The sequence below is a fragment of the Balaenoptera musculus genome, chromosome 13 (genome assembly GCF_009873245.2).
Source record: "Balaenoptera musculus isolate JJ_BM4_2016_0621 chromosome 13, mBalMus1.pri.v3, whole genome shotgun sequence".
In the NCBI taxonomy this organism is placed as follows: Eukaryota; Metazoa; Chordata; class Mammalia; order Artiodactyla; family Balaenopteridae; genus Balaenoptera; species Balaenoptera musculus.
The window spans coordinates 15,661,363-15,676,162 of record NC_045797.1 but is presented as its reverse complement, the minus strand read 5'-3'; the positions used below and the strand labels follow the sequence as shown (position 1 = coordinate 15,676,162).

At 39.5% G+C, this 14,800-nt stretch overlaps 1 protein-coding gene across 1 annotated transcript in view; it reads left to right on the top strand.

Moving 5' to 3' along the window:
* Window positions 1–14,800, top strand: part of DNAH6 (dynein axonemal heavy chain 6) — a 298,716-nt gene that overhangs the window by 113,406 nt on the left and 170,510 nt on the right. The window contains exons 20-29 of the mRNA XM_036873333.1: window positions 625–717; window positions 2,548–2,667; window positions 4,633–4,813; window positions 7,339–7,435; window positions 9,858–10,077; window positions 11,973–12,137; window positions 12,222–12,335; window positions 13,713–13,838; window positions 13,924–14,079; window positions 14,365–14,526. Of these exons, the coding sequence (XP_036729228.1) occupies window positions 625–717; window positions 2,548–2,667; window positions 4,633–4,813; window positions 7,339–7,435; window positions 9,858–10,077; window positions 11,973–12,137; window positions 12,222–12,335; window positions 13,713–13,838; window positions 13,924–14,079; window positions 14,365–14,526 (1,434 nt within the window). The remainder of the gene's footprint in view (window positions 1–624; window positions 718–2,547; window positions 2,668–4,632; window positions 4,814–7,338; window positions 7,436–9,857; window positions 10,078–11,972; window positions 12,138–12,221; window positions 12,336–13,712; window positions 13,839–13,923; window positions 14,080–14,364; window positions 14,527–14,800) is intronic.

Genomic DNA, 14,800 nt, shown 5'->3' with positions numbered 1-14,800 from the left:
ATCATCAACTTTTGTTTTATCTGAATGGGTTTTTCAACATTGCAGCTTTCACCCTCTCATTATCAGTTATCCTTGTGCTGTTTCCTTACATTTATATCATTATTATTGTTATCACCTCTATAAATATCTTCTTTCTGCTTAGCTTATAATCCAACAGGAACTTGATGGCAACAAATTTGCATGCTTTATATAAAGAACCACATACCAAGGAAGATCTCTTATGCCAAAATACATTATCTTTCGAACTTACACACTAGAGAAGACTAACTATACAAAATGCTTCAAAAGCACATTGAGAAGATTTCTCTACTTAGGATATTTAACCTCCTTACCCAAAAACACACATCTTCCAACCATCTATGTAAAAAGAATTTTTTTCTTTTAATTAAAGCATGAAGTGGGAGGGAATACACATTAAAGTATCACAAATTATTCATATGTTTTAATGTTATTCAATAAAATTAAGCAAATCTTTGTCATCTAACCTAGAAGATTTTAAGAATTTTAAAGGCAGGAGGAGATTAGGATAATTATGGAGTTTTCACTTATTTCATTCCACATGCATTTATCAAGTACCTACACACAAATGAATTGAGCTATCCTAAGACTTGAACTATTTCTAAGGTGGAGGATTCTTGGAAAACAACTGAATTTGTCGTCCTCCCTCACCGTGACTCCAAAGATGTGTTTATCCTGGGTGGCACAGATGACATACAGGTGGGTAACTGGGTTATTGAAACTTATGTTGAAGGTTCTTGTGAGACCTAGTCCTAAATATTCTGTGGGAGATTATGATAAAGGACTGAAATATGAGAGTTATTAAACTAGGAAAAATCTAATTGGGAAGACAAGATATGAATATGAATAATTGACATGAATACTTGTACCTGAAATATTTAGCAAAGCAATAGATATGTCATATATATATATATATAAGAGTTATAATCTTGTAGTTGATAACTGTTGAGGAATTTATAAAAGCAAAGAGATCAGTTGTGGCTGAAGTGATCAGAGAATCCTTCCTAGACCAGCGAAGTCATGCTGGACCTTAAAAATCTGGGGGTCTGATAGGCATAGATGAGAATGGAAGGCATTTTAAACCATTTAAATGAGGCAAAGAAGCGTGAATGACCATTTTAGGTTTATATCATACTAAGAAACTAAATTCACTTGAATTTTTTGAAATTGGGAGTAGATGGTCATGCTCTATTAACAACAAAAGAAGATAAATCTAACCCATGTGTTTGGAATATTCTTAGTGACTTAAAATCCAAAGGGCACATTTGTTTAGTAAAAGAATCTGGGAATTATGACTCAATTTAAAAAGCAAAGTCCACACAGAGACCTATATTCAATATCCTGTAATAAACCATAATGGAAAAGAATATGAAAAAAATGTACACATATGTATAACTGAATCACTTTGCTCTACAGCAGAAATTAACACAATATTATAAATCAACTATGCTTCAATAAAATTTTTTTTAGAAAAGCAAAGCCCTGGCCTGTTAGGGTGTACCCAGACCAGAATTAGAGGTGAAATGGCTTTGCCAGGTGTAGTCTGGAAGAGCAAGACCAGACATCACTCTGTGCAGTGGAGGGGAGAGCAGACCCAAGATGGAAATCAGTCAGTATGAGGCCAAGTGATGCCAGGTGATGGGGCTTCTGCTCTCAAGAAGTTTATAGTTTAAATAGAGCAATTAAAATCCTTTAGATTAGCAGACACATTTTTTTAAATGTACATGTTCTGCGAGGGGTGCTGTGGTGTAAGGGGCAGGAGTAGGGGAGGGGGGAGGTAGAGGGAAAACTGTCTATAATCATCCAGAGCTTGACATGAATGAGTTCACTTTCCCTCTTCCTCAAGATAATTGAGGGAAAGTGATGTTTCATTGGGTAGGGAAGGCACTTACTTTTTCAAGTTTTGAGCACTTTGAGAAATAAAGACCTGGATGACCAAATGATATAAAGAAGGTACCAGATACCTTGTAGGGGGGAGACTGGAGAAGAGTGCTGAGCTAAACAGAAATGTGTGCCATTAATAATTACAGAAACAGCCAGGATTTGACAATCAGAAGTTCCTTGGTGACGTTTAAGAGAACATCATAGTGCATTGTAAGCCCTAGTGAAGGAGAGAAGGAGGGGAAGTGGGTGGGTGGGAAACAGTAAGTGAGATTAAGCTGTTTATTCAAAAAGTTGGCTTTTAAATGGTTTGGGATTAACAGATACACACTACTATATATAAAATAGATAATCAACAAGAACCTACTGTATATATAGTACAGGGAACTCTACTCAAAATTCTGTAACAACCTATATGGGAAAAGAATCTGAAAAAGAATGGATACATGTATGTGTGTAACTGAATCACTTTGCTGTACACCTGAAACTAACACAACAGTGTAAATCAACTATATTCCAATATAAAATTAAAATTTTTAAAGTAAAAATAAAAATAAATAAATGGGCTGTTGGAATTAAATATCTGTAATTATCTTTGAGAGCAAAAACACATGGTGTCACATGTATTTTCTTCACCTTTCCTTAAAGGTCCTTCTTGATGACAGCACCATCAACATTGCAACCATTGCCTCATCACGTTACATTGGTCCACTGAAAACTCGAGTGGATGACTGGCAGAAACAACTTGCTTTGTTTAATCAAACACTGGTGAGTAAGGATAATTTCAATTCATGGACTCAGAGAATTGGATTTAGAAATCATTTGTTCAGTCACTTAAATATTGTACAGTTTAGATATAAGATTTAATTATTGACATTTTATTATGCTCAAAATGTAAGGAAAATGCAAATATATTGAACTCTTCTTTGCAAGACTATACCATCACCCTTGTATTAGTTATTATTGCTGTGAAACAAAATACCACAAACTTAGTGGTATAAAACAATCTACATTTATAATCCCACAGTTTCTGTGGGTCAGGAGCTCATAACTTAACTGGGTCTTATACTCAGGGTCTCACGAGGGTTCAGTCAAGATGTGGGCCAGGACTGGGTTCTCATCAGAGGTTCAACTGAGGAAGGACGTTGGCAGAAATCATTTTCTTGCAATTCCGGGACTGGAGGTTTCATTTTCTCACAGGCTGTCAACCAGAGGCCATCCTCAGCTCCTCCATGTTGCCCACAGTTTTTTTGCATGTGGACTTCCTCAACAAGACCGCTTGCTCCATCAGTCTAGCAGGGAAGAGAAAGTTTCCTGGCAAGACAGAGGTTACAGCCTTGTGTACTGTACACATAACTGTGTACATCCTGTTATCTTTGCCATATTCTCCATAGCTAGAAGTAAGTCACGGGTGGCACCCACACTCAAGGGGAGAGGATCACACAAGGGCAGGAAGCCCAGGTCTTGGGGCCCACCTTAAGAGTCTTGCCACAGCAACCTCATATTTACTAGACAAATACTCACTGCTGCTTGAAGTCACCTTGGCACCCTTCCTGTCATACACACCTTCTCTTTATTTTATTCAACCTCAGATTATTCCATAACAAAGAACCCACTTACTCTGGTCTCACTTTGTTCCCATCCAATCTCTTTCGTAGACTTCATTTTTTTACCTTGATTTAATTATGTTGTGGTTTTTATATGTTCTAATATGAAAAGTTATCTGTGAAATAATAAAGGTACTAAGTAGGAAAAGGCAATTTGTTCCATCCTCATTTCATAGAGATCTCTATGGTGAATCCATCCTCTTCAATGGACACTTTTTAATCTGACACCTGTCCAGCCTTCTGTACTGATGGCTGAGCCCCATAAAGGGAGAGACTAAATTTAGATCAAAGTAAAGGGCGTGTTTCCATAGAAGGTCCTTAAAAGAAGCAGTGCTGAATAGTAGGGACCCTCCAGAGAATTAAGTGTATAGAAAGTGTGAGACCTGAAATAAACCAAGGAGTGGTTGGGACATTAGGGCTTAAGCATAGCCCCCAAATCTAGAGTGAGACGCAAGAAACCCTTTCACGGATCTCAGGCCCACACATGCGATGGCAGGAGGTGCAGAGGAACGGTGAGGTCTATAGACTTTAGATCTGACCCTGCACTTCTGCTTTCTCTGATTAACAGCGATTGTCTCTAGGAGGAAAGTGATGCGTGATTTTCTTCTTCCTCCCAGTGTTCTGTCTTTGCCACACGTTCTGTTACAAGCAGGTTTTACTTTTTTAATTGAAGAAAATGAATCATATTTCTTCTTAAAAAGAGGGAGAGGGAAGAATAATAGACATAATTGAGGCAAAAAAAAGAAACCCTTTTTTGCTAACCATTTTTATATTTGGAAATAGTAAGTCACTAAACTTACCACTTCCCAAACCTTCAGATTCCTTTAAGTAAGAATCTTGCCTCCACCTAGAGTGTCTCCTCTGGGCATTTTAATCCTCTTTCTCTGGGTCCATTCTGGTTACCACAGAGTAGTAGACTCGTTATAACTCTACTCAGTACAAAAAATGGGTTGAAATTAGGCTGAGGTGAGACTTGGACCTTTTAATGAGGTTTCATTTCAAAGGACCTGTGAGAAGCTGCCAAAAGGAAAAAGATACAGTGAATCCCCATGTAATTATTTTTAATGTAACTGTATTTTTTCAATCTGAGGTTAAAAATCTGGTAATGTCCCTATTTTTCTCCTAGGAAGAGTGGCTGAACTGCCAGAGAAACTGGCTCTACCTAGAGAGTATTTTTAATGCTCCAGATATTCAGAGGCAGTTACCTGCAGAAGCCAAGATGTTCCTTCAAGTGGATAAGTCATGGAAAGAAATCATGAGGAAGGTGAACCGGCTGCCTAACGCTCTCCGAGCAGCTACTCAACCAGGTAAAAAAGAAACCACAAAGGACTTTACAGTTATTTAAAATGTCCATCACCTGTAAGATTCTAATAAAATGTGGTACATTCAACCCTTGATTCCAGTCAGCGTTGATGACCAGGAACATTTGTAGTACATTTGACACTCTTGCTAAACAATGTGAATTGGACACTGTTGTTGTTATTTTATTACTATTAGTATTATTATTATCGTCATCATCATCATCATCTTTCACCTCAGTTCATAGTTTTGGCACAAAAGAATCTACTTCTTTTGCTGTTTTTAGAATTGGGGGATCCTGCCACAGAGTATCAGTGATGCTTCCATCTCACAATTTAGGCTACAAAAAATACATTTACATTCAGTTGACCTATTCTGTTAAAGTTCTCACAGACTTATAACCATAAAAATTTCCACACCGTATTTTAAGTAATTCATTAAGACCACTTACAAATATTGCCACTAATGGTAATTCTAATCTCAGGGTTGAAATGTGTTTTATTTATTTTTTAGATTAATTTTTATTGGAATATAGTTGATTTACAATGTTGTGTTAGTTTCTGCTGTACAGCAAAGTGAATCAGTTATACATATACATATATTCACTCTTTTTAAGATTCTTTTCCCATGCAGGTCATTACAGAGTATTGAGTAGAGTTCCCTGTGCTATGCAGTTAAAATGTGTTTTAGTAAGTTCTCTTTCTAAGGATGTGGAATCAAAGTCCTTCCGGGTGATTACACATACATGGTGATTGAACTTTACGGTTTGTATCACAGCCTCAGCAGGATTGATTGTTGTTCTGCAAATGGCAGCACATTGCCTATCCTGGTGACACGGACAGAGAGCTTCCTTGTCAAGCAGAGGCAGCCTGCTGGACTATACTCTTTGCCCAAAGACTCTTACATAAAACATAAACAGGCAGGAAAAACTCTATGGGATGATAAAATCGAAAACCTTAAAACTTTGGGGCTTCAAGAGGCTGCCCACAATCCTTGGTTCCTGGTCCCCTTCCAGTCAGAACTGCATCACTCCAGCCTCTGCTTCTGCCATCACATCTCCTTCTCTGTCTCTTATAAAGACCCCTGTGGGGAATTCCCTGGCAGTCCAGTGATTAGGACTCCTCTCTTCCACTGCAGGGGGCACGGGTTCGATCCCTTGTTGGGGAACTAAGATCCCGCAAGCTGTGCAGCATGGCCAAAAAAAAAGAAAAAAAAAACCAAAAAAGACCCCTGGGATTACACTGGGCCCACTGCATGATCCAAGATAATCTCCCCATCCTATGATCCGTAACTTAACCACATCTGCCAGGTGCCTTTTTCCATAAAAACTAACATATTCTCACGTCCTCGGGATTAGGACATGTATATATCTGAGAGATCTTTATCTTGCCTAGCACATCCACTTAATGTGCATATTCAAACCTTTTGCTGCAAAAATATTAATGTGTTTTATTACAGAGTGCTGCCCCAGTGCCAACTGGACTTTTGTTATATAATGTAACTTTTGAAATTAAAAAAAAAAATCCAAAATACATTTGGTCCTAGGGATTTCAGATAAAGGAGTGTGGACCTGTATATATCATTTCAGGTGATGATAAAGCAGTGAAGAAAAATTAAGCAGGGTAAAGGCGCTAGAGAGTAGTTGGGGGCTGCAGTGTGTGTGTGTGTGTGTGTGTGTGTGTGTGTGAGTGTGTGTGTGTGTGTGTGTGTGTGTGTGTGTGTGTGTGTGTGAGATGAAAGGAGTTTTTTGATAAAGTGGCTTTTGAGTAGAAATCTGCAGGAATGAGGAAATGAAACAGGTTCGTGGATCTAAGGGAGGATTGTTAAAGGCAGAGAGAAGAACAAAGACCCTGTGGTAAGAGCATGCTTAGCGTACGTGACTGTCACCAAGGATGCCAGAGTGGGGTGGAGTGCAGCCCACAGGAGAGGGCTTAGGAGTGAGGCCAGAGAGGTGAGTGTGCTTGGGTGGTGGGTTGGGGATTGGATTAGGTCACTGATCACGTAGAGACTTGGAGACCATGGAAAAAACCGGATTTGATTCTCAGACAGGTGGGGAAGCCAGGCACTGTGATACACACCAAAACATCAACATCAAGTGAGACATGAATCTTGCTCCAGTTTAGTGATAAAGACATAGGATGCTATTGCCACAATTTTTTTACATCTAAATATGGCAGAAAAACAGAAGACATGGGTAAGAAAGTGACAGAGAATATGTAGTGTTTAGAGAATGGCAACAGTTTGGCTTTGGTTTGTGCACCTCCAGCCCCCAAAAGTGGGGGGTGCCAGATAAAAAGGTTTCAAATTAATTACCTGTTCATCTGTGGCAAATATCAAAATTAATGTTATTATTAAAAGTTATAGTTAACATTCTTAGCCAACCCCCCCCAATTTTGAGTTATTAGACCATTCTTTCATCAAATAAAACCAAAACTTTAAAAATGTTAATATCATATTTTACTTCCACCTAAAATTATATTCTCTATTTATTTTAACACAACTTTACCAATACCTTTTTTTTTTCAATGAACAGGACTTCTGGAGACTTTTCAAAATAATAATGCATTACTTGACCAAATTCAGAAGTGTCTAGAGGCATATTTAGAATCAAAAAGAGTTATCTTTCCAAGGTAAGTTTATAAAGCTACCAACAATATTTTTTAGTAGTTAAGAGTATCCATTAATTTGTTAGGATATATTTAAAAACAAACTATAAAATCAAAACATCAGGGAACCAAAGAGGGAAACAAGAAAGGTATTTCATAATAGCAATCCGGTTAATATCTTGATTGGGGCATGTAAATGTCAAGGATAAATATACAATATTTGGTTTAAGTGGATAAGTACCCAAGGTGCTGGAAGGATTCTTGATCACAGTATCGTTTCACTGCTGGGTGTGTATGTGTGTACCTGCATGTGTGTGTGTGTCCACAGATGGGTATGTAAAAAGTTAGAGACCTTTGTTGCCTGAGCTGGTTTCTTTAGGTTAATTGGTGGCCTAAGAGGGTTACTGTAGAAGTCGTCTAAGAGGTCATTTCACAAATTCCAAATGAAATTTTTTACTCATCCATTCATTCTAGAAACATACCAAATGTTTTGCTCAGTGATAAAAATACAAAGAAGAAAAGGCCAGATCCCCACTCTAATGGAGCTCGTGGTTAACGGGTGGACAGTTATGTAAATACACCATTTCAATATAATTATATATGACTACACTATGACTACCTGATGGTAGCAAGTGCTCCGGACTTCAGTCATTGGGGGCACATTGTACTGTAACATAGACAATATCAAAAAATGGTTCATCTTTCATGGATTTTTCCTGTTAGATGTAAAGGAAATGGCTGTTAAGGTCTCTCCTAGGACAAGCACTGAGTCAGCCAGGGTTAGGTGCTTATGTGGGTTGCTTGGGTAAGAGGGGTTGTTGCTGGGTACCAGGACAGGGTATGTGTGTGCACAAGATATCCAAGAGCTGGGAGATTTGATTGAGTTTAACAGATTCAGGCAACATGGGAAAAGACAGAAGAGTTTGAGGTTTGGAATGTGCCTTTTATTTCACTCTTAAATCAGTGGTCCCTAACTTGAGTCTACCAAGACCAGAGAAAATCTGTACACTGTTTTGATCTTTAAAGAAATCTGGACACAAATTTACCTGTGATAATATTGAACACCAAAAATCATCAGCTTTTATTTTTCCTTTTGTTTGGAATTACATCAACTAGGTCTACAGTGTTTATTATGTCAGGAGGCTCTGCACACCACTGATTTCATGCTCCAAGCCTTAATGAAGGCTTACTATGAGCCATGGACCAAGTTAGATTCTGGGGACACAAGGTGAATATAACACTGTTCCTTCTCCCACAGGGCTCATAGTCCAATCTTGACAGTTATCTGTTTCATTAGTTGAAAACAGGCAGGGGTACAAATTATTACCGTATGTGGTATTTTAAAGAAGCGAGACTAATAGGGTGCAACCCAAAACATCTTTATTTCTAATGACAGCCTCTGTATTCCCTACTAGGGGCTAGTTTCTTCCTGTCCCTGGCCAAAATCTTGAGCAGGCCTCATGAATTTTATGGTCATTCTCTGATAATAGTACAAAAAGTTCTCATTACTTTAACCCATTAAATGATCTATAATAATCAAAACTCTGAACTTCTTTCAAAGTGAAAACATCCCCCTTCTCTGGCCTAAGCCTGTTGCAAGGCTGAAGACTTTAGTGATGATGAGGATGTGTGTCATCAACCCTCCCCACTTCCTATTAGGTTTCTGAGGTCTCCAGTTTGGGGGCAGGAAATGGAGGAGAGGCAAGACGGCAGGAGAAGCCTGACTTGGCTGGTACCCAACTGGCCCCTCTCTCACGTGGGGCCTTCCACGTGCTAATGGGATCCCTCCAATCCCGAGGGATCTCTCATAGGCAGCTTCCTCCACAGGAGTGAAGTGTCTTCTCCAGCCAGACCCTCATCCCTCTCTCTCATCCCAGGGCATCCAGGTGTGCCCCTTCTCCAGTTTTTTTTTCCTAGGGTATCTTCATGTCTCCAAATGGCCCTGTTGGGCAGTATCTAAGAAAATCCCAGGCAGGATCACACCAGCATGGCCCAGACGTGTGTAGTCACAGAACCAAATAAGGTTCCTGCAGCCACCCATTCATCTATTCAACAAATTATGTATTGAATACCAGGTATATGTGAGGTACAAGGCCAGATTCTAGAGAAAACAAGTAATATATCTTCACTCTAGGAGCTCAAAGCCAAGTAACAGACATACAACCAAATCAGTATCTTAGCAAGTGCTAGCATCTTTACAGTTTTTATGAAAAATATCTACCTTTTATGTACCAGGCACTAATTCCAGATGTTTGAGATGCATCCACACTAATCTTTATAAAAATCATATTTAGAGACATGTGGCCTCCCAGACCCAGACCCATGGGATAGAGGTCCAGGAAATCAGTGTATGGGGAAGAGATGTGGCTAAGGGATTTATCTTTCATGTCCATATCAGGCTTTGCTTCAGTTTCAAGTTACATTTTAAGTGTATTCTTTAATCTAGATTTTACTTCTTGTCAAATGATGAGCTTCTGGAGATTTTGGCCCAGACACGAAATCCCCAAGCTGTGCAGCCACACTTAAGGAAATGCTTCGACTCCATTTCAAAGCTCGAATTTGCTCTAATGCCTCCAACTGAGGGAAGAATTCCTGGCATGGATGCAGAGCCAGAAAAGATTTACACTAATGATATTTTAGCGATGCTGTCACCAGAGGGAGAAAGGGTAAGGGCTTTTTGTTTATAATTCTTCATGTGTAAACTTTGTTACTCTTCTAGGGTGGAGGGTAGAGGTTTATTCATCGTCATGCTAAGCATTCATCAAGTGCTACTGTGATCTGGTCTTCTGCTGGCTCAGCAATTTCAAAGATAATCAAAGATAAAATTCTTGCCCTCGAAGAATTCAAAGACTAGCAGAGACATAGTCAAACAATTGAAAAGCCCCACAGAAAATGCAGTAACAGAGGCTGTGCTCTGTTCTTGGGAACAGGGTGGAAAGTACTGGAGCCAGGTCTTAAGTCTCCATAAGGGGCACGAGAGTAGGGTGGTTAAGAGCTGGTTCTACTGCCGGGACACATGGATTCCACTCCCAATCTTTAACCTCATCTGTAAAACAAGGATTAGTAATAGTGCCTGATTAATGAGTTGCTGGGGATTTTCAAGTGTGTATGTAAATTACTTAGAACAGTACTGAGCGGGTGCTATGAAGTATTAGTTGTCATTGTTTGGCAGCAGCCTCTCCGGGGCCCAGCACAGTGCCTGTAAACACCAAGCAAGTGAATGCATTAGCAGACTGTGGGGAATCAGGTGACCGCACAGAGGAGAATCACACATACACACACACAGGCAGCCAAGGAAGGTGGAGAAGAGACATGGGAGGGACAGCATTCCATACAGAGAAATTGTGCAGGGAAATGCCAAGGATTTCAGTCCAGGTAGAGCACAGTAGTGTATCTATGGGATTGGAAGGAACCCATAGACACTTTACGTGTCCTACACATGCACCCAATGCTCATAGCAGCATTATTCACAATAGCCAAGACATGGGAGCAACCTAAGTGGCCACCAACAGATGGATGGATAAAGAAGACATGGTATATGTATGCAATGGAATATTACTCTGCCATAAAAAAGAATAAAATTTTGCCATTTGCAACAACATAGGTGGACCTGGAGGGTTTTATGCTAAGTGAAATAAATCAGACAGAGAAAGACAAATACGGTATGTTTTCACTTATATATGGAATCTAAAAAGTAATACAAACTAGTGAATATAACAAACCAGAAACAGATTCACAGATATAAAGAACAAACTAGTGGTTACCAGTGGGGAGAGGGGAGGGGGGAGGGGCAAGATAGGGGTAGGGGATTAAGAGTTACAAACTACTGTGTATAAAATAAATAAGCAGCAAGGATATATTGTACAGCACAGGGAAATACAGCCATTATTTGTAACAACTTTAAATGGAGTATAATCTATAAAAATATTGAATCATTATGTTGTACATGTGAAACTAATATAATATTGTAAATCAACTGTACCTCAATAAAGAAAATTTTTTTACTTGTCCTAAATTGATCCTCTTGCAAAAGAATTTGTTCATCACTAGTGCAAAAGAGAAAGGAGAAGACCTAGGCTAGGATCCAGGGAAAACATGACATTTAAAGGGACGGTAGAAGAACAGATGCAGGAGTCCAGACAACCAGGGCAGTCAGGTCATTGGTAGTCCAAGAAATAAATGTGAAAAGGGCTGTAAAGCGTCGATTGGACTGGATGATTGGGAGAGCACTGGTCACCTTAATGACCTGAACAGATTTAGAGGAGTGGTTGGGGCCAAAAATCAGATGGCAGGAAGTAAGGAAAAAAAGTGGAGGAATTCATTTAGTGCACATAAACTCCTCTTTCTGGGAGTTGGCTCCAAAGGGAAGCAGTGAAATAAAGCACCAAGTGGGGGGTGAGAGGGGGAGGGGGAGGGGCGGTGTAAAGAGAGGTGTTGAGTGGGTATCAGTAGAAGTGCCAGTGTTCATGTTCAGGCTTCCATGTTTACCTAGCTCAGGGTTCCGTTAAGATGTACACAGGATGTACAGCCTACATGTTATCACGGTCTGATTATCTTCCAGGTGAGCCTGGGGAAAGGCCTCAAGGCCCGAGGCAACGTGGAGGAGTGGCTGGGCAAAGTGGAAGAAGCCATGTTCACGTCTCTGCGTCGCCTGTGCAAAGTTGCCATCGCTGACTATCTGGGGAAACCGAGAACAGTATGGGTGATCGCCGGCCACCCTTCTCAAGTAACTTACACTGCTTAAATCTCCGCCTCTGGATCCTGTTTGGGTGAGATGCATCACACACTGAAGAAAGATGTTTCCATGCAGGTGATCCTGACCATTTCTCAAATCATGTGGTGCCGCGATTTGACAGAGTGTTTGGAAAGAGAAGACGGTAACCATTTAGAGGCCCTGGAAGCTTTTGAAAAAGTAAACTTTGAGGTGAGATTACGGCAGGGTGGCATCGAACATAGCACTGTGCCAGATAGTCGCAGTGGCTTTTATTGGAGTGGTTAATGCAAATTCACTACAGAAATTGTAAGCCTCTGACATGACATCCAAAGCTTTGGGCTTCTCACTAAAACTATTTCTGTTGAAGTTTTCTCAGTGACGCTGCCCTGATGTTTGAGTAGTATGTATATGAATACTATTAAAAATAGAAGAAAAGCGTAACTCAAGAGGAAAATGTCAGGATTATAATGGTTTGCCACCTTTAAGAAGAAATGTTATCCTGGGTCCTGATATCTCTCCTAGAAGTGGATTCAATCCTGGAAAACCACAGGATTTGTGCCATTTCTATTCTTAGGCCCAACATGTGCTTTTCTACTGTTTTATAGAAGCCTCAGGCAACTATCAATAAATAATTGAATGAACTTAAATACCATTCTACACAAATTTTTGAGCTATTGTTGGGAAATGCAACTTTACAGCCAGGCCACATCTTTAACTCCAAATTCAATTCTACTTCCAGGCAATGTTGCATTTTTGAAGACTCACCCTTAAAACAGAAAAAGGAGGAAACAACTTTCTTGAAATAGGAAAAAACCTCTTTCATGAAGGTCCTCGATAGAATTTCAACTCAAAGAGCCCCAGATAAAAGACTCGCTATGGAAAGTCCCATTGACCTCTTTGTAGAGGTGGCCCCTGATCAGGGTGAGCCTGAGTGAAAACTCAGCACAACAGTTCAAGGCCTTCAGAGGCACTGCCCTTCTCTGAAAAAGATTTAACCATTTATGTGAAAATCAGGAACTCAGTCTATCAAAAAATGCTTTCGTTTAATCAATCATTGGCTTGGTTTAAATGCTCAGGATTTCTGATTATTCCCCCCTCCCCACCAAAAAAAAAAAAAAAAAAAACACCAAAAAACCTATCCCTGAAAATGAAGAGTACTACCTTAATCACATTTGATTTTTAGGGAGAACCGTCTTCTCTAGAGACATCATCACATGGTGGTTAAGAGCACTGGGCTTTCCTTGAGACAAATGTCTACTCAAGTGTAATTTTTGCTACTTTATAACTATGTCAATTTCCTTACCCTCTGTGACCCTCAGTTTCCTCTAATGTGAAACTGGGGTAAAGATTATATTGTACTTCACAGAAGCCTTATAGGAATTAAAAAGTTAAACTGTTGTCCTGGGTCACAGAATTACAGATTCTTACTAAATTTGGAATAGACATTTGTCAAAACTATCTAATTTTATAGGTATCTAATTTTATAGATAGTTTCGAAAAGTGCCTATTCCTAATTTAATAGTAAAAAGATATACATGTAAGCTGATTTTTGAAAATTATATATCACTTTTTTTTTTTAATTTTTAGAGATTAAATGCCCTGGCTGCAATAGTCCGAGGCACTCTTCCTAAATTACACAGAAACATCATAACTGCCTTAATTACTATTGATGTACATGCAAGAGACATAGTCACTGAACTTGTTCAAGCCAAGGTAACTCTTTCACTTAAATAAAATCATATATTTCTTTCTGAAATTAATGCATCTAATATGTGTATCATTGTCATCACTTATGTAGGTAGAGGTAGTTGAATCCTTCGACTGGCAGAGACAACTGCGCTATTATTGGGATATAGACCTGGACAATTGTGTGGCAAGGATGGCGCTCTCTCAGTATACTTATGGCTATGAGTATTTGGGTGCATGCCCAAGATTAGTTATTACTCCTCTCACGGTAAGTTACTGATCATTTAGGTTCATTACTGCTTTTTCCCCACCAAAATAGTTCTGAAAAGTTTCCTTCTACCATTAACCCTTGAAAGGACTTGCCATGAATACATCTTTGTAAAGCAGAGATTTGTGCTTTTTGATCATGTGCCTGGATTTTTTAGTATATTTCAAATGCTATAGAACCTTTCATAAAAAAATAATGACCCTCCTGCTATAGAAAGGAAAGGACTTATGAATTTGTGGCCAGAGTCAGTTCCCTTCAATAATGACAATTTATCAATTCCTTCAGGATCGCTGCTACCTTTGCCTCATGGGGGCTTTGCAGCTCGACCTGGGAGGTGCACCAGCTGGTCCTGCTGGCACGGGGAAAACTGAGACTACCAAAGACCTTGCAAAAGCTCTCGCCATCCAGTGTGTGGTCTTTAACTGCTCTGATGGTTTGGACTACAAGGTACGGTACTGGCATCTGAACACTAACATTAAGTGTTTTATGTGGCTTTCTCTATTTGCAACATGACATAACAAAAGAAGGAGAGAAAGGGGTGATGGCAAGCTAGGGAAAACTAGTGGGGCAAGGAATGATTAAAGTGGAATAAATAGAGCAAGGGAGTAGAGTCAACACAAGGCAATCTGAGTGGGCCAGGTAGGAATCAAGGCCAGGGGAGGATTGGTCAAATGGTGGTAAGATTAAAGACCTGTTCATGTCAGTAGGTAGAAAGAGAGGA